Source organism: Myxine glutinosa, chromosome 6 (genome assembly GCF_964187855.1).
Source record: "Myxine glutinosa chromosome 6, kmMyxGlut1.1, whole genome shotgun sequence".
Classification (NCBI taxonomy): Eukaryota; Metazoa; Chordata; class Myxini; order Myxiniformes; family Myxinidae; genus Myxine; species Myxine glutinosa.
The window spans coordinates 29,778,264-29,800,124 of record NC_136266.1 but is presented as its reverse complement, the minus strand read 5'-3'; the positions used below and the strand labels follow the sequence as shown (position 1 = coordinate 29,800,124).

The 21,861-nt window shown below is 45.3% G+C and overlaps 2 protein-coding genes across 2 annotated transcripts in view; one reads left to right on the top strand and one right to left on the bottom strand.

Moving 5' to 3' along the window:
* Positions 1-21,861, top strand: part of MLYCD (malonyl-CoA decarboxylase) — a 78,381-nt gene that overhangs the window by 13,351 nt on the left and 43,169 nt on the right. The gene's annotated exons all lie outside the window — the stretch shown is intronic.
* Positions 463-20,520, bottom strand: LOC137429672 (G-protein coupled receptor 183-like). The gene is made up of 2 exons (XM_068119792.2): positions 20,410-20,520; positions 463-3,058 (listed from the first exon to the last, which is right to left on the bottom strand). The coding sequence occupies exon 2, from the start codon at positions 3,032-3,034 to the stop codon at positions 2,126-2,128; it is 909 nt and encodes a 302-aa protein (XP_067975893.1). The 5' UTR covers positions 3,035-3,058; positions 20,410-20,520; the 3' UTR covers positions 463-2,125.

The following is a 21,861-nucleotide window of genomic DNA, read 5'->3' as shown; positions in this document are numbered from 1 at the left end:
TCTGTTTATCCGCACAGAATAAATATGATTTTCTCTGCAACCGTTGGTCTGATTGACAGGAGATTTTCACCATAGGTGCAACTCCACCTGTAGAATTGTTTAATGATAATTATGACGTCATAGGTCCCGTGGTTCAGCCGCCATCTTGGAAAACCCGAAAAGGTTTGCACCTCTATATCTCCGAAAGTGCTGAATAGAAAAAAATTGAGACATTGCTCATTGTAAAGAACTTTACATGGTGAATAAAATATGTTAATGATGATGTCATAGGTGCCTCCATTATGACGTCATAATTCGACAAGTACAAAACTTCATCCGATCAAGATGAAATTTCTTGAGCATAATCTAGGGGTAAATTGGTTGAGAAAAAAATAATAATGATGACGTCATCGGTCACGTGGTTCGGCCGCCGTATTTGTTTTAACGCAAAAGCCTTAAAAACCAATGAAAACACATCCTGGCGAGGGTTTGCAATCTCCGATTGCTCTTTCTTGTTTATTCTTGCAAATCTTATCAAGTTTATTGTTATTCCTATTCACAGTCTTCTTGTCCAATTTTTCTGTAATTTGTCATTCGGTAATTTTTACTCCCGCCAGGGAGTAATGCATTTGTGTGTGTGTGTGTGTGTGTGTGTGTGTGTGTGTTCGTGTGTTTGTGAACAAGATATTTGGAAAAGTTCTGAACGGATTTGGATGAAAGTTGGTGGGATGATTGCCCTTGGGATAAGGAAGAATTGATTAGTTTTTGGTGAAACTCAGGATATTATTCCAGATCCAGGAATTTTCTGAAGGATTTTTTTACCATTGGAAGATAGGGTTCATTTTCTTTTTTAACATTATCTTCTATATATTCTATATTTAACATTATGATATGAAAATAGTTTTCATATTTGTTGTAAATGTAGTTTAAACTCGTGGTTATGCGTTAGAGTGGTGTATTTTTTTTAGCAGCGTCGTCTTCAATGTTCATTTTTTTTCTAACAAAGACATATTCTGTCATTTTAAAACCACCAAAGTGTGTATTAGGTTTCTGCATTTCATAAAATGTATTGTTTGATATGTATAATGCTTTAAAACTGTTTTTTTTTTGTTTTTTTTTTTAAACCTCAGAAGAGATATCAACATTTAGCTCAGCGAATGTCATTCACGGTGTCAGTATTTGATGAACTTATAAAGACTTAGTTCCAGATTTGTCAATGGCTGAGGTATATTAACAAACGAATAAAACAGATTTGGCAAAATTCAAACTTTTTAAAAAAAGATCGCATATTCACCCAGGGCTGTGAGAGGCTGAAGAAGAAGAAACCTCACATGGGCTTCCCAGACCAAATAAATAATTCTGGTTCTGGCTCTACGATGTTCAGGTTTATTACTCCAGCCAGGGAGTAACGCATTCGATCGTGTCCGTCCGTGTGTGTGTGCGTTCGTATGTTCGTGTGTTCGTGTGTTTGTGAACAAGATATCTGGAAAAGTTCTGAACGGATTTGGATGAAGGTTGGTGGGATGATTTCCCTTGGGATAAGGAAGAATTGATTAGTTTTTGGTGAAGCTCAGGATATTATTCCGGATCCAGGAATTTTTTGGGGAATTTTTTTGGGAAAGATTTTTTCTGTTTTACTGCATTAAAACTTTTATTCTTATTCTTAAATGATGTTTTTCTCCTCTAATTCCGAGATTTATCAAAATAAATTCCCTGACAGTTAGGGCTTACTTTCCTTTTCATTTATCGTTTTGGGGAGAGGGGATGTTAAACAAAACGTATTATTCCAACTAAACCCACGGCGGGAGTATGCGCTCTACTGAGTGGCGTTCTAGTTGTTAATTTAATCGTCTGCCATTTATATTGTTAGTCGATAGGCATTTCTACACAAACCCTGGCTTCTGAATATGCCTCCATATTTGATTCTGCATACATTGTTTTGATTGTTCCTTTCCAAGTTCCCCAAGTCACAGAAGTATTATTTGCATATCTTTTTGTTATATTTATTCTCTCACATTGGTAATTATGGAAATAAATGTGTTGAATTGAAAAAAGGAGGAAATGTAAAAAATTGGAACCATGTTCTTCAATTATGTGTCCCAGAGGTGCACGCATTGTCCCAGAGGTGTCCCAGGGGCTCGGGCCCCTATTGGTTCCTGTTCCCACGTGCCATAAAGAAGAAGATGAGGGGATCGAGGCACACGCTCAGCTCGGTAAGGTGCAGACAAATTTTGTTGACGGTGAAAAACATCTTGCGCCTCGTACACGATGCTTCGACGTCCTGGTTGCTGAGCAGGTAGGGAAGGATAGTTCCGTGGTAGGGCCCATAGCAGAAGAGAAACACAACGAACATCCACAGAACCTTGTAGAGAGCTCGCATCTCGACACTCCCACGCTGTGAGCGCAGTTGCAGATAGAGCAACACCCAACATGTGGCCAGTACGATGCAAGACACCGTGAACAGGGATACCAGCACGGAATTCACGTGCAGAGTGAAGGGCAAACGAGCTTGGCCTGTGTACACAAAGCAATTACCGCCAGCCACGTCTGTCTGCGTTATATTGGGTAGAGTTCGGGAATGCATCTCTCCATACACAGGAATAACTGCAGAAACGCCGAGCAGCCAGGTTATCACACATAAAGGGGCTGCGTACAGGTGCGGTAGGCTCCGATGATTATCCGTACAGGAATGGCTGAGCTGGATGAATCGGTATACGCACAAGCAGAACAAAAGCAGGATGGAGACATACATGTGCATGTACACAAAAGCCTTCATGATTGAGCAGAAGGTGCCGCCAGGTAACCAGGTCCCATGCAGAGCCAGGTGCACAATCCGTAAAGGTGCTGTCGTGAGCAAGAGCAAATGTGAAATCATCAGGTTCATTCCGAAAACCCCAAAAGCCGTGCGTCGTCGTCGCTGTGCTCTCCACAGACAGACGATGCTGTATCCAGTACCAAGGACTCCTCCGACGAAAAGCAACCCGAGGAAGGTGCTTAGGGCAGAGTCCGGTATGGGCAGGTAAATTTGCCCTCCGCATGCCGTTGCTGGCTCCATGGTGGTCCGATGGAAGGAACAATTCTATTTGGGGCACAGTGAAGAAGGAACAATGGGAAAATTATGTGTGCCCAGACAGTGCACATCTCCTCATGGGAAACTTTTAAGGACTGCTTCCCTTAACGACAAACCTGGTACAAAAATTTTACTTGAAAAGATGTGTGATTTCTAAATGATAGGACTTCTAAAATATGCGAGAACATACATGGCATCTGAGGCTTTAATCCAGGCAACCGCTACTTCCTTCACCAGAAACGTAACTATATTATATAATATTATATATATATATATATATATATATATATATATATATATATATATATATATATATATATATATATATATATTAATATATATATATATATATATATATATACAGGGCGAATCAAAAGTAGCGCCCGTGCCCGATTTCTGTTTTTTCTGCTGTCAGATTCTTTCTGGGATGTCATGTTGTTAATAATTGTCTTGGAGATGATTAATTTTCTTAGTTTATTTATTTTTATTTTTATTTTGCAGGTTATTGCTGAGAGTTTTGGAAAGTTACTGAATTTGCACCAAATTGAACCATGAATTACCTTTCAATGAATCAACGCATTGCGGCCGTGAAACATTACTACAGATGTAATGAACAACCAACGATGGCGGCACGCCGTTTGGCACAGGAATTCGATATTAACCCATCCCAGGGAAGAAACATGCGATTGATTGTCGAGAAATTTGAAGCAACAGGGTCAGTAGCCACTGCAAAGAAGTCCGGTCGTCCAAAAACGGCAACGAATGTAGCTAAGGCTGAAGAAGCCATCAGGAGACTGGAACAAAGTCCGCAAAAGTCAACTCGCCGTTTATCTGCAGAGTTTGAAGTGAGCCAATCAAGTGTTATCCGTATCCTTCACCAGAAAAAATGGAAACCTTACATTCCATGCTTACTGCATGCCCTTCATGATGGAGATGACCCCAGACTTCCACAGACATTACACCTCCAAATTTCTTTCTTTGGGGGCTCATGAAAGACCTTGTTTATCGTGAAAAGCCTCGTACCATTCAGGAATTGAAGGCTCAAATCACTGCAAAGTTTGAGGAAATTGATATCGAACTCTGCAAGCGTGTGTGCCACTCTGTCTGCTCGGCTGCAATTGTGCATCGATCACGAGGGAGGGCACTTTGAAAATTGCAAGTAAAACAGCTTGGTACACTTCCATAATAATTTTCCCCAGAATAAATGGTTAGATAAACATGTCATTCATTTATTTCTACCTTCTTGTACACTGTAATACAAATAGCAAACAAACAATCAACTGACAGAAATATATATATGTATAATATGTATATATACAGACTTGGCATTTAATATGGAATTTTTTTTTTTCTTGATTTGGGTTTACTTTCTTAACTCAGTATATCAATCTAGTGAGTTTCTTTTACACTTTGGTGATTTATTTGTTAAAAGAACCATGTCACTGATTGTCTATCGCAGCAAGAAGTCAACAACAGGATTATATCACAGGTGGCGTGGCAAAATGTACGGACAGGTGCATTTGATGATTGGCTTCACAGTCGGGCATACAAGGGTTGTTACGTTCTGTATTAGTGGAAAACAACTGCTGCACGTCTCCAAAAGTTATTGCCGCTTCCTCTGGAGATGGTCCGTCAACTCGACAATGCTGTTTGTCATGGAGTGGTGGCTTTACGAAATTACGGCATGAAACAGCGTGCTATTGCTCGGCAGTATGGCATCACTCAAGGTCAGGTGTCAAAGATCCTGAAACGAAATGCTCAAAGGGGTGTCCCTACTCCAATACCGAGGCCAGGACGTCCCCGCAGAACCACAAGGAGGGATGATCGCCAGCTGCACCGGTTAGTCTGCAATGGCCGTGCCAAGTCAGCTAATCGGCTTAGGGCTGAGTGGCAGCAACTGACAAATGTGCATGTATCCAGAAGGCTAGTCAACCAACGACTGGTTCAAGCAGGCTATCGTGCCAGGCATCCCCTGAGAAAGCCACACCTGACCAGACAACACCGCCAGCGCCGATTGCAGTGGGCCAGAGAGCACCGTCAATGGCAGCTAGGACACTGGAATCACGTGATCTTCAGTGACGAGTCTAGATTTCTGGTCTATCGTCAAGATGGTCACGTCCGAGTGTGCAGACAAGTGCATGAAGCCTACAACAAAGATTGTATAGTGCCAAGAGTCGAAGCTGGAGGTGGTGGGGTGACCGTTTGGGCTGCTTTTCATGCAGGGGGCAAAACTGACCTGGTTGTTCTGAATGGAAACCTGAACCAGTTGAAGCACAGGGCCATTCTGGAAGAAACATTGCTTCCATTTGCTCGTGCAGCCTTTCGAGGAAACTTTGTCTTCCAAGATGACAATGCACGGCCTCATCGTGCTCGCATGATCCAACACTTTCTTGCTGACCGTGGTGTAGAGCATATGGAGTGGCCTGCCATGTCCCCGGATATGAATCCGATAGAGAACTTGTGGGCAGAATTAACGCGTCAAATCGACCACTTGGACTAGCAGCCGACCTCTGTGCGTGAATTGCAGCAGGCTATTGTCACTGCATGGCAAGCGATTCCTGTCCAAACCTTGGCAAATCTCGTGAACAGCATGCCTCATCGTGTACGTGCTCTCCTGAATGCTCGTGGGGGTTACACGAAGTACTGAACTGTAATTTTACTGTCCGTAATCCCAGTCGTAATTTAACTTTTGCTTTTTTGTTTAAAAAATCTTTTGGCTGATGTGCAAAATAAAGAGATACTTCTGGAAAACGCACAGAAGTTTAACACAGTACTGTCCATGAATTGAGTTCGATATCAGTTTTGATACATCACCTTCAAGGATCAATTTATTTGTTTCAAAATGTCAAATGTGGTTTTTGTTTCTTTTAAAGGTCACATTAACAAAATCTAGAATAATTTCAACATAATTCCAATGAACTTTTGGTTCTAAGACATCTTGAAAAGTAAGTTCACCCCCACAAAAAAAATATTCCATATTAAATGCCAAGTCTGTATATATATATATATATATATATATATATATATATATATATATATATATATATATATATATATATATATTGTTGCGAATCTCCACGCCGGCCTTTTCCCCTTACCAAGGGGGGATTAGTCCCCTTGTCTTTGACTGACCGATGGGACCCGAGGCCTATGACGTCCTTTCCGGGCAGCGTTAAATAGGTTTGTAGGACCAGATTCGCTATTACCTAAGTACGAAGGCGACCCTGAAACGAGGAGACAAGCCTTGCCGGAATCATGGGTGTTGGTGGATACATCTAGCAGTAGCGAACCCGTGACCCGAGCCGTTATCAAGGACTAGATCCCGATCCGAGCGGTTCTTAATCGTGCCACGCTTACCCAATGGGGGAAATCACTGAAACGGTCGAATTTGGAAGAAAGGAATAACACGATTTATTTACACTTTGTACAATAATCAGAAGAAGAAAACACAGTGCAGCCTTAAACAGTCTTATACTTATCCCCTGGACAAAGGGGCCCGTTCACTCTCAGACACACTCATACGGGGTTTGCAGTTGACCAGGTCAGCCTGTCCAGGGATGGCGTCCAGGCAGCTCGCTCTCCGGTCCCCAACTCGCACCGCGAAGCAGATGAAACAGACGGCAGGAGCTCTCCGCGTGTCGTTTTCGTGCACGGGGTTATTACAGGGCGAACGTTAGGGCTGGCTTTGGCGGTTACACTTGCGGCTCTGCGGCCGCGTACGTAATAGCTCAATAAACGCGAACAATGTGCTTTTCAATCAAGGGACTCGACAAATCCTTCCGATATTGTTGGGTGCACGTCAGTCCCCCGAATACTCCTGACATGAGTGCTCCGAATCAGTTCTCTCCAACAAGTCCTTCGTAAGCCCTCCTTGCAAGTCCTGTCGCACGAGTCCTTTCAATGGCTTTGTGCACTCGCTTATATAGCCTTGCCCAGCGAACCTTCCAGCACTTGCTAGATGCACACTTACCATGCCCTATCGCGCCATGCCCTCGGAGCCCTGGTTGGCTGTTGGCTCTTACCGTCACCGCCTCTGACGCGCTGCTTGACGCGGCCACACCTCGACCCTCCTGCTCCTCCCTCTTCTTCGGCCTACCTCATGTTATTTGACTAGTTCGAGCGAACTAAGGGCAGCAAACGCTGCTGGCAGCCAAAGCGCCACACACGGAGGGATCAGCCAAAATGTGGCGCGGGATCAAGTTTGCCCATATATGTAATTCGAGGGTGGCCGCAAAATGAAAAGGACCGAAGCTCATTTCTTTACACAATGCAGATGTCACTCGGGAAATGGCCTACTCTTACACATACTATGACATAACTAATTCTAAGTGGGCCTACGTGTTGCTTGTGGACTAACTATGGGGGGCAAACCTTTTACCTTTAATGATGTCATATGTCCAATCTCAAAACCGCAACACTGCCCCCCTCCTTCGCCAGGCTCATCCCCGAGCCGAACCCACACATGTGAGCACGACCGGTTTTGAGTAAGGGTCAGGACTACTCTTTAACTTATATGTGACACTTAGATGTGGTTCCCCTCTCCATTTAATCTAACACCCTGTGTGTGACAGTTTTACAACACTCGATATGTCCCACCTACTGCGTTGTGTACTAACTAACAGACTCACACCCGCAGCTAACCGAATTGCGGAAAGAATTCTCAAACTACACATAAAGCCGGTGGGGAGCATGTTATTTACAAGACTGATCTAATTATTTACATCTCTATAACCCAGGACCTGTTCTTTTGTGGGAAGAAAATTTTGGAGAGAGGAAACAAATGCACTGCACCAATACACCAGGATGCACCAAAAAAAAGTGCACAAAAATGCACAATCACAAAAATGCACAGTCATATTGAAATGTTTGCTGCTTGGCTGCTGCTGGGCTGCTGCTTCTTGCGTCTTCCTGCTTCGTCTTCGGTGTGCCGTAATAAAACTTGGAGATCTTCTTTCCTGACACACCGGAATAAAGAAAATGCACAAACCGTGTCCGTTTTTTATTTATTAGCAGGGCCAATCTCATGGTCCATCTGCGTGACTTTGACGCCACTTAAAAAACCAGTGGTCCGCAGGGCAAGATAACGCTTGCAGCAATTGTCTGCCCCAGCAAAAGGTGCCAGGCCACAGAACGTGTGGTCCATAGGTGTACTGGTGCAGCAACAGGTAGCAGAGTGCAGTGGCACAGGTGTGGCAAAGTGCAGCCGCACAGCTCAGTGTTCCTGCACACTCCCCTCAACAAAAATAATGGGTCCATGGGTGGGGAGGTAAGACAAAGCAGAGTGTTAGCGGAGGAAAGGGCGGAAGGGTACACGTCATGCAAGGCAATGCAACATGAGGAGCATGGGGGAGCGAGCGGAGAAAGCTCGTCCCTAGCCGTACGTAACCCCCCATGTCAGCCGACACTACCCTTGCCCCTCCCTGTATTTACACTTTACAAATTCGTCACTACGTCTTGTCTTTTCTATCCCCCCTCTACTCCGAATTCGTCATCCAATCCCTCCCAAGAAGGAAGAGATGGAATAAACACAATGTCAAACTTACGTCATGATGCGTCTTTACCATAGATGATAATGGACACTACCCTTGCCCCTCCCCGTATTTACACTTTACAAATTCGTCACTACGTCTTGTCTTTTCTATCCCCCCCTCTACTCCGAATTCGTCATCCAATCCCTCCCAAGAAGGAAGAGATGGAATAAACACAATGTCAAACTTACGTCATGATGCGTCTTTACCATCCAAACATTTGCAAAACTTGGTGTGGAGTTTTGTCACCTTGGTGAGTGGATGCGGATGGTGCGAAGAGATTCTCATCCTAACTATCCTCTAATAACATTAACTCATTTAAACTACCCGGGGTCATGCCCTGCCAATCCAATTGGCCTCTTTAAACTATGTGGTTCTAAAAACCAATTCCCATTGACCCACCCTGTGGTGCCTTCCAATTTGGGTCTCACTCCCCAATTTTTCTCACTGTGCCTTCACACAATTTCGGGGCTGGGTCGTGTGGCTCTACTAGCAGGTCTATCTACCTGCGCACCTCCACCACTGAAGTCGCCACCCGAGCTTGCCTAGCTCCTTGCGACTACCCTAACTCGGGGAAGGCCCCTCCTGGCTCTCTCACCCCTCTGATGCCCTCTCTGGCATTGGGCTACCTGGGTCTTTCTCTCGGATCCTCGGGCCCCACTGAACACTACTCTGACTCTACCTGGCTCCCAGAGCCTACCTGCGGCCTCACCTGGCCGACAGACTACCAGTGGCGGAGTGCCCGAATAACTATAGTCACCAACAGGCCCACACGCTCAGCCATTTCCACAGACTCACGCACCCATCCAAGCAATACCTTGCTACTACCTGCCCCACAGGTGTCAATATCCAACAATTTACCTACTCCCTCTACCTAACTTTAAACTACCCTCCCCGGGTATTCGGGAAGGGGTCCATCTTCCCCCATCCACTCCTTCGCACCATGCATTCCACACCACTCATTCCACACCACTTACTCCCACCAAGCATTCCCCACTTGCACACCATGTAAGTCCATTCACACAACACAATTACCCATGACCTCAATACTCCACCTATACACTTTCTCTGGTCATCCCCGACCAATTCCTCATTTGCTCACACTCACCACAAAGATTCTCAATCTCAAGCTCATACACACAGCATCATCTAACTAACTACTTCCCTCTAATACTCGTGCTTTCCCGTCTTCCCTTACACTAAGCACTTTCCTCGTCATTATCATCCATCTAATCTGACTATGTCCCCTCTACCTGTACAAAAGTCACTACTTAAATCTCATGTCCTCTACCGTCATTTCTAGATCCCTAACAATATCCTAGCCCGCTCTCGGCTAGTTTTCACTGCCATCCCCATAATCTAAAGCTCATGTGCCCCAAATTGATGAATGGTAAAGCTACCATTCGCCAACACTATCTCTATTAGTCCACTCCACTTGAGCCTCTCCGTGCGGGAATACATTTTCACAGCTCGGCTTCGAAAAGCCGAGCAATGCATGCAGTTGGTTGGTCTCCTGTTGGTTGGGTCCGTCCGGCATTTTCGATTCTGGGGAGGAGGCATGCTTGGGCCAAGGTTCCAGGCGCCATCCCTGTGCGGAGCCTTTCGGTCTCCGGCACGATGGCCCAACCTCCCCCGGTCGGAGCACCGCGCCCGCCAGGGGGCGAAGGTCCGACCTCTCCTACCCCCCCCCCCCTTGAACCATGCCGGATGCCTTTCCAGCGAAGGCGCGGCACCGACCATACAGGGCGGGCCCAGCCCGAATCGTGCACGGCGCTCCTTGCGAGACCGCCGCGGCAACAATCCCCGCAGGCCCCCGCAGCACACAAAGCACACCACGCCCCGAGAGCTCGCGTCGGCTATACGTCGGCCTAAACGCTAACCCCCCGGTCCGCGTCGATGCCCGATTCGCATTCTCACACCGAGGCGCTCCAGCGCCTCTCATACATTCCCTGCATTCCGTTATTGCACTTTCTCTCCGTGCATTCTCTTCCCTTACATACTCAGGTGCACACCACTCAGGCGCACTCATGCCCATCACACACTCCCTTATTACACATCCTCGTGCACACCCTGGTGCACACTCTCCCATTACGTACTCCGTAACAACCATGGGTGTGCACTCTTTTGCTGCACACCCAAGCACGCGGTCTGGTGCACTCCCGCACACTCTCTTCGGCCATCGCACACTCTGTGTCGCACTCTTCACACATGCACTCCATTGTGCATTCACTCTCACTCTCGGTTTCACACTCGCGCTTCGGTGCCGTTCGCACACGCGCGCCATTCACCTTCACACAGCGCACAACGGACCTTCCACGAGCGCCCGGGTGACGTCGCGATCTCAAGCGCACGAAAAATCTTTTCCCGCCAAACACTTTCACGCCATACATTTTCGCGCCATACACGCTTCTACTCACCTTCGGGATTCTCTTATCCTCTAACCGCACCTGCAAACTTTCATTGGGGTTAGGCAGCACGACATCACGATGTGAATCAAGACTTTGAGTACATTCCATCTCAATCTCCCGTGATACATGTACTAACTCTGCTGTCTCCTCAACCCCAATTTCAATTATAATTTCTTTTTCTTTATGAAGCTCGATGACCGCTGGCGCACATAAAATAAAATTTTCCAACTCGGCGGCCGTCAGCTTTTCTATACCCCGTGTCGCGATTTCTATTCCGGTCATTTTAACTGCGCCTTGCTCAGGCTCGCTCTTCCGCGTTTCTCAAATCGCATTACCTCGTCGCGTACCAATGCGACTTTCCCGCTCGACCTGCGCCTTATGTCTTCTCCCATCTCTTTTATTAACTCCCCTCGGGTGTCCCTTCTGCTTTCCAGCCCGTTTTTCGCCTCTTCCAATTGGTCCCCCATCTGTTTTATTTCCCGGCGGATTTGTCCCACATTTCCCTCAGTTGGCCCCCCATTTTGTTTTCCAATTTATTTAACCCGTCCATTTCTTTCATTTCTGCCCTTGATTTGTCCCACTCTACTTTCAATTGGTTACTTTGCGCATCCATCTTTTTTTCTCGGATGTCCATTTTTGCACTTAACTTTGCAGACATTTGGATTAGGTATAATTTGTCGAACCCGGGTCACATAGCGGGCCCGGCTGCCACCGCCATGTGCGAGGCGCCGCCATTTTCTTCCCCTGCCACCCCTACTGCTGCACCCTCATCCATGTTCTCCTCTTCTTCCCATTCTTCCCGGGGGTCCTGGGTTATTAATTCTAATTGCTCATCTACCTCCTCATTTACCCCCACCGGCATCCGACCGTCTTGGCTATCCATGGCACGAATTTAATTTGGATGTTAAAACTAAATTTCGGCAGCTCGTAATTTTGAGTGCTTCAAGCGCACTTCGGGTCCAATCCCACTCCTGACACCAAATGTTGCGGATCTCCGCGCCGGCCTTTTCCCCTTACCAAGGGGGGATTAGTCCCCTTGTCTTTGACTGACCGACGGGACCCGAAGCCTATGACGTCCTTTCCGGGCAGCATTAAATAGGGTTGTAGGACCAGATTCGCTATTACCTAAGTACTAACACTACCCTGAAATGAGGAGACAAGCCTCGCCCGAATCACGGGTGTTGGTGGATACGCCGAGCGGTAGCAAACCCGTGACCCGAGCCGTTATCAAGGACTAGATCCCGATCCGAGCGGTTCTTAATCATGCCACGCTTACCCAATGGGGGAAATCACTGAAACGGTCGAATTTGGAAGAAAGGAATAACATGATTTATTTACACTTTGTACAATAATCAGAAGAAGAAAACACAGTGCAGCCTTAAACAGTCTTATACTTATCCCCTGGACAAATGGGCCCATTCACTCTCAGACACACTCACACGGGGTTTGCAGTTGACCAGGTCAGCCCATCCAGGGATGGTGTCCAGGCAGCTCGCTCTCCGGTCCCCAACTCGCACCGCGAAGCAGATGAAACAGATGGCAGGAGCTCTCCGCGTGTCATTTTCGCGCACGGGGTTATTACAGGGCGAACGGTAGAGCTGGCTTTGGCGGTTACACTTGCGGCTCTGCGGCCGCGTAGGTAATAGTTCAATCAACGCGAACAATGCGCTTTTCAATCAAGGACCTCGACAAATCCTTCCGATATTGTTGGGTGCACGTCGGTCCTCCGAATATTCCTCACACGAATGCTCCGAATCAGTTCTCTCCAACAAGTCCTTCGTTAGCTCTCCTTGCAAGTCCTGTCGCACGAGTCCTTTCAAGGGCTTTGTGCACTCGCTTATATAGCCTTGCCCAGCGAACCTTCCAGCACTTGCTAGATGCGCCCTTACCACGCCGTATCGCGCCATGCCCTCGGAGCCCTGGTTGGCTGTTGGCTCTTACCGTCACCGCCTCTGTCGCGCTGCTTGACGCTGCTTGACACCTCGACCCTCACGCTCCTGCCTCTCCTTAGGCCTACCTCGTGTTATTTGACCAGTTCGAGCGAACTAAGGGCAGCGAATGCTGCTGGCAGCCAAAGCGCCACACACGGAGGGATCAGCCAAAATGGGGCGCGGGATCGAGTTTGCCCATAGATGTAATTAGAGGGTGACCGCAAAATGAAAAGGACATGAGCTCATTTCTTTACACAATGCAGATGTCACTAGGGAAATGGCCTACTCTTACACATACTATGACATAACTAATACTAAGTGGGCCTACGTGTTGCTTGTGGACTAACTATGGGGGGCAAACCTTTAACCTTTAGCGATGTCATATGTACAATCTCAAAACCGCAATATATATATATATATATATATATATATATATATATATATACATATATATTATATATATATATATATATTTATATATATATATATACATATATATTATATATATATATATATATTTATATATATATATATATATATATATATATAATATATATATATATATATATATATATTTTTATATATATATATATATATATATATATATATATATATATATATATATATATATATATTATATATATATATATATATATATATATATTTTTATATATATATATATATATATATATATATATATATATATATATATATATATATGACTGGGCCGCCGTGGTGTTCGCATTACAGCCTGACCGAATGTCATCGCTTCGTGGCTGCTTTCCGCCGCCGAAATCCAGCGTGGCTTGGGCGATTCTGCCCCTGTTTGGAGAACACCCAGCGAGGCCTTCATCGGGGCCAAGCGAGCAAGGGCGTGTCGGGACTTGGTTCGCGCCATTGACCGAGTGGTTCGCACCAACCGGAGCTGTTTTCGGATGACGTGCTGATGTCCTTGGACTTCGCGCCAGGCTCTGGGCCGACCGGGCCGACGTGGTGTGTGGTGCTGATATTTTGAGAGGCTTGATTTAATACCCCAACCTCTCAACCCCACCTCCTTTTCTGCTACCCCACCGTTATTATTTGCGAGTATTTTTAGTGAAAGCCCACAATATATTATATCCTTATATATATGTGCACATTATATATATGTGCTTACATATATGGACCTCCGCTTCCGGTCCGCTCGAGCAAGGAGGCTTGCTTCGATCTCTCCACAGCATCGAAGTCCTTTCCAAGGGTGTGGTGCTGACCGGGCCGCCATGGTGCTGACCGGGCAAACGTGGTGTGGTGCTGACCAGGCTGACGTGGTGTGGTAGCTGAGCGGGCCGCCGTGGTGTGGTGCTGACGTGGTGTGGTGCTGACCGGGCCGACGTGGTGTGGTGCTGACCGGGCGATGTGGTGTGGTGCTGACCAGACCGCCGTGGCGTGGTGCTGACGGGGCCCCTGCAGCCGTGATGCCCCCCCCCCCCCCACCCCCCAGAATTTCCATGTTTTAAACGTTTCCCAGTGTGTACCCTGGATTAGATTAGGTTCACCGTATCCCTGCGTGTCGGAAGAGACGACTAAGAGGGTTGGCGTCAGGAAGGGCATCCGGCCATAAAAACATTGCCTCAAAAAGAGAACCATGACAATTACAACTACATATGGGCAGGGTACAGCCCGAAGTGGAGATCGGTTTCTGAGGTTTGGGACATGGAATGTAGGGACAATGACAGGGAGATCAGGAGAAGTGGTGGAAGTATTGGTCAGAAGAAGAGTGGACATATGTTGTGTGCAAGAGACGAGATGGAAGGGAAGTGGTGTGAGAATGGTGAAGGGTAGGCAGGGACAGAAATACAAGTTTGTGTGGCAAGGGTGCCTTGAGGGCGTGAATGGTGTTGGTGTCCTGTTTTCTGAGGAGTTTGTAGACAGTGTGGTGAGTGTGACTAGAGTGAGTGATAGGTGGATGATGGTGAAAATGATGATCGGAAAGCTCTTGGTGAACGTCATCTCGGGATATGCTCCACAGGTTGGTCGGAGCGATGAAGAGAAGGACAAGTTCTGGTCTGCGATAGAGAAGCTTATGGAAAACGTGAAAGATGAGGAAGTTGTTGTGGTAGGAGGAGACCTAAATGGACATGTGGGAAGGAGTATGGATGGTTTTGAGGGAGTTCATGGGGGTTACGGATATGGTGTGAGAAATGGAGAAGGTGAAAGGATTTTGGAGTTTGCTGATGGAGCTGATTTGTTGATTTGTAATACTCAGTTCCAGAAAGAGGATAATAAGCTTGTTACATACACGTCAGGTGGGTCGACGACAACCGTTGACTACCCGATGGTGCATAGGCGAGAGATTGGGCACCTCCGGGACACAAAGGTGATCCCGGGGGAGGAGGCTGTTTCACTGCACCACTTGGTTGTCTGCGACATAAGGGTGAAAGGTGCGAGGAGAGCTCGGCGAGTGAAGTACCAACCGAGAATAAAGGTGTGGAGGTTGAAAGAGGTGACAGTAAGGGAGGCATTAAAAGAGAGGCTGAGTAGGGTAGAGGATGATGTGGATGAGCTTGAAAGTGGTTGGATGTCAATGAAAGCTAGTCTGTTGGGAGCCGTTGGTGATGTATGTGGATGGATAAAAGGACCACCGAGGCACTCGGAAACATGGTGGTGGGATGATGAAGTTGGAAAGAGGATTGATGAGAAGATGAAGAAGTTCAAGGAGTGGCAGAAGGCAAAGGGTACGGGAGCAGAAACAGCAGAGCATGAAAGTTATAAGACAGCCAAGAAGGCTACAAAGAAAGGGGTAGCAAAGGCGCAGGAGGCATGCAGGAAAATGTTCGGAGAACGCTTGGATTCGGAAGAGGGTCAGAGAGCAGTATTCAGGATTGCAAAGCAGATAGCGAAAGAGAGGTGTGATGTGATGGGGGTGAGTTGCTTGAAGGATGAAGTGGGACAAATCGTTGTGGACCCAGATGGAATTAAATGAAGATGGAAAAGATATATGGAAATGCTGTTGAATACAGAGAATTAATTGGATGGCAACATAGAGAGTAACCGAGTTTTAGGACCGGCAGAGAAGATAACTGAGAAGGAAGTTGAGGAAGCGATAGAAGCAATGAAGGGTAGAAAAGCGGGAGGGCCGACGGGAGTTGTGGGAGATATGTTGAAGGCAGCGGGAAGTTGGGGTGTGAAGAGAATGACAGAGATCTGTAATCTGGCGGTGAAAGAAGGCCGCATTCCAGTGGATTGGGAACTGAGTACCCTCGTCCCTCTATACAAGGGGAAAGGTGACCCTCTAGAGTGTGGCTCGTACTGAGCGATAAAGTTATTGGAGCATGGAATGAAGGTATTGGAAAGGGTGTTGGAGAGGAGGATAAGGAACAAAGTGAAGATCGACAAAATGCAGTTTGGATTTATGTCAGAAAGAGGAACGACAGACGCGCTTTTTATTGTGAGGCAGTTGCAGGAGAAGTACATGGAGAAGAGGAAGAAGTTGTTTCTTGGGTTTGTTGATCTGGAGAAAGCATTCGATAGGGTTCCACGCACAAATATTGACATGGGCAATGAGGAAGTTAGGAGTGGAGGAATGGTTGATCAGAGTAGTGATGGCAATGTACAAAAGAGCGCGCACAGCTGTAAGGATGAAGGACGGGAACAGTGGTGAGTTTGAGGTGAAGCTGTGAGTGCATCAGGGGTCGGTACTAAGTCCACTACGATTTGTAGCTGTGATGGAGGTGCTGGCTCAGAACGTAAAGGAGGGTTTACTGTGGGAGTTGTTGTATGCAGATGATCTGGTGTTGATTGCGGAAAGTATGGATGGACTGAAGGAAAAGATGAACAAGTGGAAGGAATGTATGGAGACAAAAGGTCTGAAGGTGAATATCGGAAAGACGAAGGTGATGGCAAGTGGTAAAGCATGTGGTGAGGTGGAAAGAACTGGGAAGTGGCCCTGTGCTCTGTGCAGGAAGGGTGTCAGAGTGAACTCCATTGAATGTACAATGTGCGCTGAGTGGGTTCATCAAAAATGTAGTGGTCTGAGAGGGTCATTGACCAGTGTGGCAGCTACATTCAAATGTAAGGTGTGCACAGAGGGAGCTGCAGATGGAAGAAATGTTGAGTTGGATCTTGGAGACGGCGTGAAGCTGGAAGGTGTGAAAACATTTTGCTACCTCGGAGACATGCTGAATGGAGAAGGTGGATCAGACTCGGCAACGGTTGCTAGAGTGAGATGTGCATGGAAGAAGTTTCGGGAACTGAGTGGCATGCTGATGAGGAGGGGAGTGTCGTTGAAGCTGAAGGTAAAGGTGTATGCTGCATGTGTGAGAAGTGTTATGATTTATGGGAGCGAGACATGGGTAATGAACGTAGAGCAGCAACGAAGGTTGGAAAGGGTGGAAATGCGAATGGTTCGATGGATGTGCGGAGTATCGTTGAGAGAGAGGAAGACAAATGATGAATTGCGAAAAATGATGGGAATAGAGCCTGTGATTGATGCTGTGAAGAGGAACAGGTTGAGATGGTTTGGTCATGTGTTGAGGAAGGATGAAAGTGACTGGTTGAGAAGAGTGATGGAAATGAATGTAGAAAGAAGTAGAGGACGGGGAAGACCGAGAAAGACTTGGCTAAAGATGGTGGAAGAAGAAATGCGGGCAAGGGGGTTAACAAGGAGAGATGCAGAAAATATGGCAAATGGAGAAGATTGTCTTGATTCCACATGTGCGGTGCCTATAGAAAGTCTTCACCCAGTTTCAAATCTTTCACCTTTTGTTGGCTTATAACCTGGAATTAAAATGCATTAAATCAGACTTTTTCCGCCTTTATTTACACCTCGTAATACATAACTTCCAAGTGAAAACCAAATTCTATAATTTTCAGAAAATAAATTAAAAATACAAAACTAGAATATCTTGGTTGGATAAGTGTCCAACCCCCTTATAATTGCAGTTGTAAATTATCTCAGGTGTAAAACAAAATCACCTTCAGAATCACACACCAGGTTAATTGGCCTCCACCTGTGTTTAATTGTGGTGATTCTGATTATTTCCAAATAAAATCAGCTGTTGCTGTTGGTGTCCTCTACTGGGTAGTGCATTTCACAGTAAAGACTCAAACATGAGCACCAAGGAGCTTTCAAAAGATCTCTGGGATAAAGTTGTGGAAAGGCACAGATCAGGGGGTAGGTGTAAAATATTTCAAAGGCCTTGAATATCCCTTGGAGCACAGTCTGGAGTCTAGACAATCATTAAGAAATGGAAAGCATATGGGACCACCAAGACCCTTCCTAGATCAGGCCGTCCCTCCAAACTGGATGAGCAAGGAGACTGTTCATAGAGGCCCCCAAGATACCAATGGCAACTTTTAAACAGCTCCAGGTGGGTCCGACTAATTACCCAAATGTACCCAAATGTAAGTGAATTTACCCAAATGAAAGCACAATGTACCCAAATGTAAGTCGTACTACGTAAAGGAAGGTTATTCTATGCAGTAATACGTTACGGTGTGTTTCTTGACGTCCAAGAAAACGAATGCTAACAGAATTTTACAAATTTTACCGGCCCGATCAGTGGCAGCCATTTTAGGCCAGGGGGACATAACTCGGTATACATCTGCAGGATTAATGAATCCGTGCTGAAGCGACCAAGGTGGCGGTAAGTTTACCCACATAGGTTGATCCTAGACATTAATGAAGTATAAATATTTGATCAAGTTACACCCTACTTTCTTAATATTTGTATCAGAATGATGTGGAATATTTACCCAAATGAAAATCAAAAAAATTGACGATTTACCCAAATGAACGGCAACAAGCAAAGATTTACCCAAATGAAGATCATCTCACACGGAACTAGTCACACAACGTGAAGTAAATATAAATGTTTTACCCTAACCCTAACCCTAACCCTAACTAACAACCCTAACTAACAACCCTAACTAACCCTAACCCTAACAACTAACGAACCCTAACCCTACCCTACCCTAACCCTACCCTACCCTACCCTAACCCTTCCTTTACGTAGTACGACTTACATTTGGGTACATTGTGCTTTCATTTGGGTAAATTCACTTACATTTGGGTACATTTGGGTAATTCGTCGGACCGCTACAGGCCTTTATGGCAAAGAATGGTCACTGTGTGCATGTGACAACAATTTCCCCAGCACTCCACAAGTCTGGCCTGTACAGTAGGGTGGCAAGAATGAAGCATTACTCAAAAAAGCCATGAGTCTCAATTGAGGTATGCAAAAAAAAACAATCCACATATTATAAAGCCATGTGGCAAAAGGTTTTGTGGTCTGATGAAACCAAGATGGAACTTTTTGGCCTAAATGCAAAACGTTATGTTTGGCAGAAACCCAACACAGCACATCACCCAAAGAACACCATCCCTACTGTGAAGCATGGTGGTGGCAGCATCATGTTATGGAGATGTTTCTCATCAGCAGGGACTGGTGCCTTTGTCACGATAGAAGGGAAAGTAGATGGAGAAAAATACAGAAAAATCCTGAAGGAAAACCTGCTGCCCTCTGCAAGAAAGCTGAAATTGGGACGGAAGTTCACCTTTCAGCATGACAACGACCCGAAGCACACAGCCAAAACTACACGGTAATGACTAAGGACCAAAAAGATAAATGTCCTCGAGTAGCCCAGTCAGAGCTCCGACCTAAATCCAATCAAAAATCTGTGGCATGACTTGATTTGAAGATTGCTGTCCATCAACGCTCCCCACAGAACTTGACCGAGCTTGAACAGTCTTGTACAGAAGAATGGGAAAATATTGTGTAATCAAGGTGTGCAAAGTCGGTAGAGACCTATCCCAACAGAATTAACTCAGGGGGGTGGATACTTTTCCAACGAAGATAAAGCTAGTTTTGTCTTTCTAATTAATTTTCTGAAATTTGTAGAATTTGTTTTTCACTTGGAAGTTGTGGGTTACGATGTGTAAATAAATGTGGAAAAAGTCTGATTTCATGAACTTGAATTCCAGGCTGTAAGGCAACAAAAGATGAAAATTTTGAAAGGGAGTGTAGACTTTCTATAAGCACTGTCTATATATATTTATATAAATATACACACACACACACACAAAAATGGAGTGACCATATCGGCCCACATTCGGTGGGAAATTAAAATAATTTTTCCACAAAGTGATACTTTCTTCTATAACACACTGTACACTTGAAAAAAATTGGGATATACTGCAACCATATTGGGCCTTGCTGGACCATAATGTCATGTTTTAGATCTATAAAATGCAACAAAAATATAATTTTTCACAAAGTGATGTTTTCTGGCACACACTACAACTGAACAGTATGTTTGGGATATACTGTAACCATATTTAACTTGCTGGACGACACTGTAAGGTTTTTGGGACGTAAAACGCCAAGTGTTCAATTTTGAAGTTTTCGTCACATATGTACGCATGTATTATATATACATATATGTGTTTTTTTACGCAAATGTATTTATATCATATACATGTGTATGTATCACAATTAATAGCTCCTATTGCTTACCTTGTGCGCGTTGGGATGATCAGTTGCAGTAAAACACGGGTCTACTGAAACAGCTGCAGTTGTGAAAGGATTTGTATTTCCAAGTACAGTATTTCCTCCTTTTTCCTTGCCCAAGTCACGTATTCCAATCCGAAACCGCAACGGAAAACTCCACACCCTCATTTGACCACCCTTCCACATCCAAAACATTGTTGCATGCCATTTTCTCCAGGTATGGTTTGTGTGCATTGATGCACAATGGCTCTATACAAACCTGTGCAAGTTTTTCCTTTAATGAAAATGAAAGTGTAAATTGCACATAAAGTATACAGTATAGGTGTCATTGCATGCAAGATATGGGGGTTTGTAAGGTGGGCGAGGGCTGAGTTGTGTGTAATGTACGATACAGTAGACTATGTCCACAAAAAGGTTGTGGTACCCATGCCATTTAATAAACCTTCATTTTTATTTCAAATGACGTGTTATTTGGTCCACATTTGTTTCACATGATGCATGATCGCTTTATTAAGTTTCAGATGGATATCTTTAATGCCATTGATTTGATTGAGGTGAGAGCATATCCTCCAGATGTTGGCCTATATGCTTTATTATTCTGAAAAAAACCAAATTGTTTATTACTCTGACACATTCAGTTGCAGTGATTGAACGGATGTTGTCAGTTATTGCTGTTTTGAGATAATCTATGGATTGTGGCCTTCCTCGGTAGATGCTGTCCTTCAGATAGCCCCAATGATAGAAATATATACAGATCAGGTGAGTGTGGTGCCCATGGAACATCAAGTCTTCGACTGACTCTTGCCAAAGTGCACGTTGACCCAGTACAGTGATACATTTGAGGTGCGGGGAGTAGCCCAGTCCTGTTGGAGCAGTTGTCCTCCTCTTCTGAACCTCTGCGTCTGCGTTGGATGCTTCAAAGCTTCTCCAGGACCTCGATGTATTGCTCCATATTGACAGTCAATGCTTTATTATCGTCCTTCTCGAACCAGACAGGGCTGATGACTCCATGTTTACTGATTGCGACCCAGGCAGTGCATTTCTCTGAGTGGAGAGGCCTTTCACTCACCTTATCAGAGGGTTCTATGCCCCAGTAAACATTGTTATTGGCGTTTACATGCCCACTAATAAATAAATGTCCCTCATCAGACAACCTGGTATTGTCCAGGAAGTCAGGCTGTCCTTCAATATTGTCTGTAAACCACTGGCACATTGTCACTCTTTTCTATAGGTCAAGCTCAGTCAGTGTTTGCTTAATTTAAATTTTGTATGGATACATCTTCAGGTCGTTGATTGGAATTTTTTGCACTGCTTCACGTTTAAGTCCAGGCTCCTGACTCTGACGCCTGAGAGACTTATCCGGGCATCTGTCCACTGAGTCGCGAATGAGGTCAATGCTCCCGGGAGACAGCACATCCTCTGGATGAGCTGAATGTGTCGGCCCATCATTTCTTTCTT

Bases quoted from the DNA above. Each gene is read 5' to 3' on its own strand.
- LOC137429672 (XM_068119792.2), bottom strand. From the start codon at position 3,034: ATGGAGCCAGCAACGGCATGCGGAGGGCAAATTTACCTGCCCATACCG.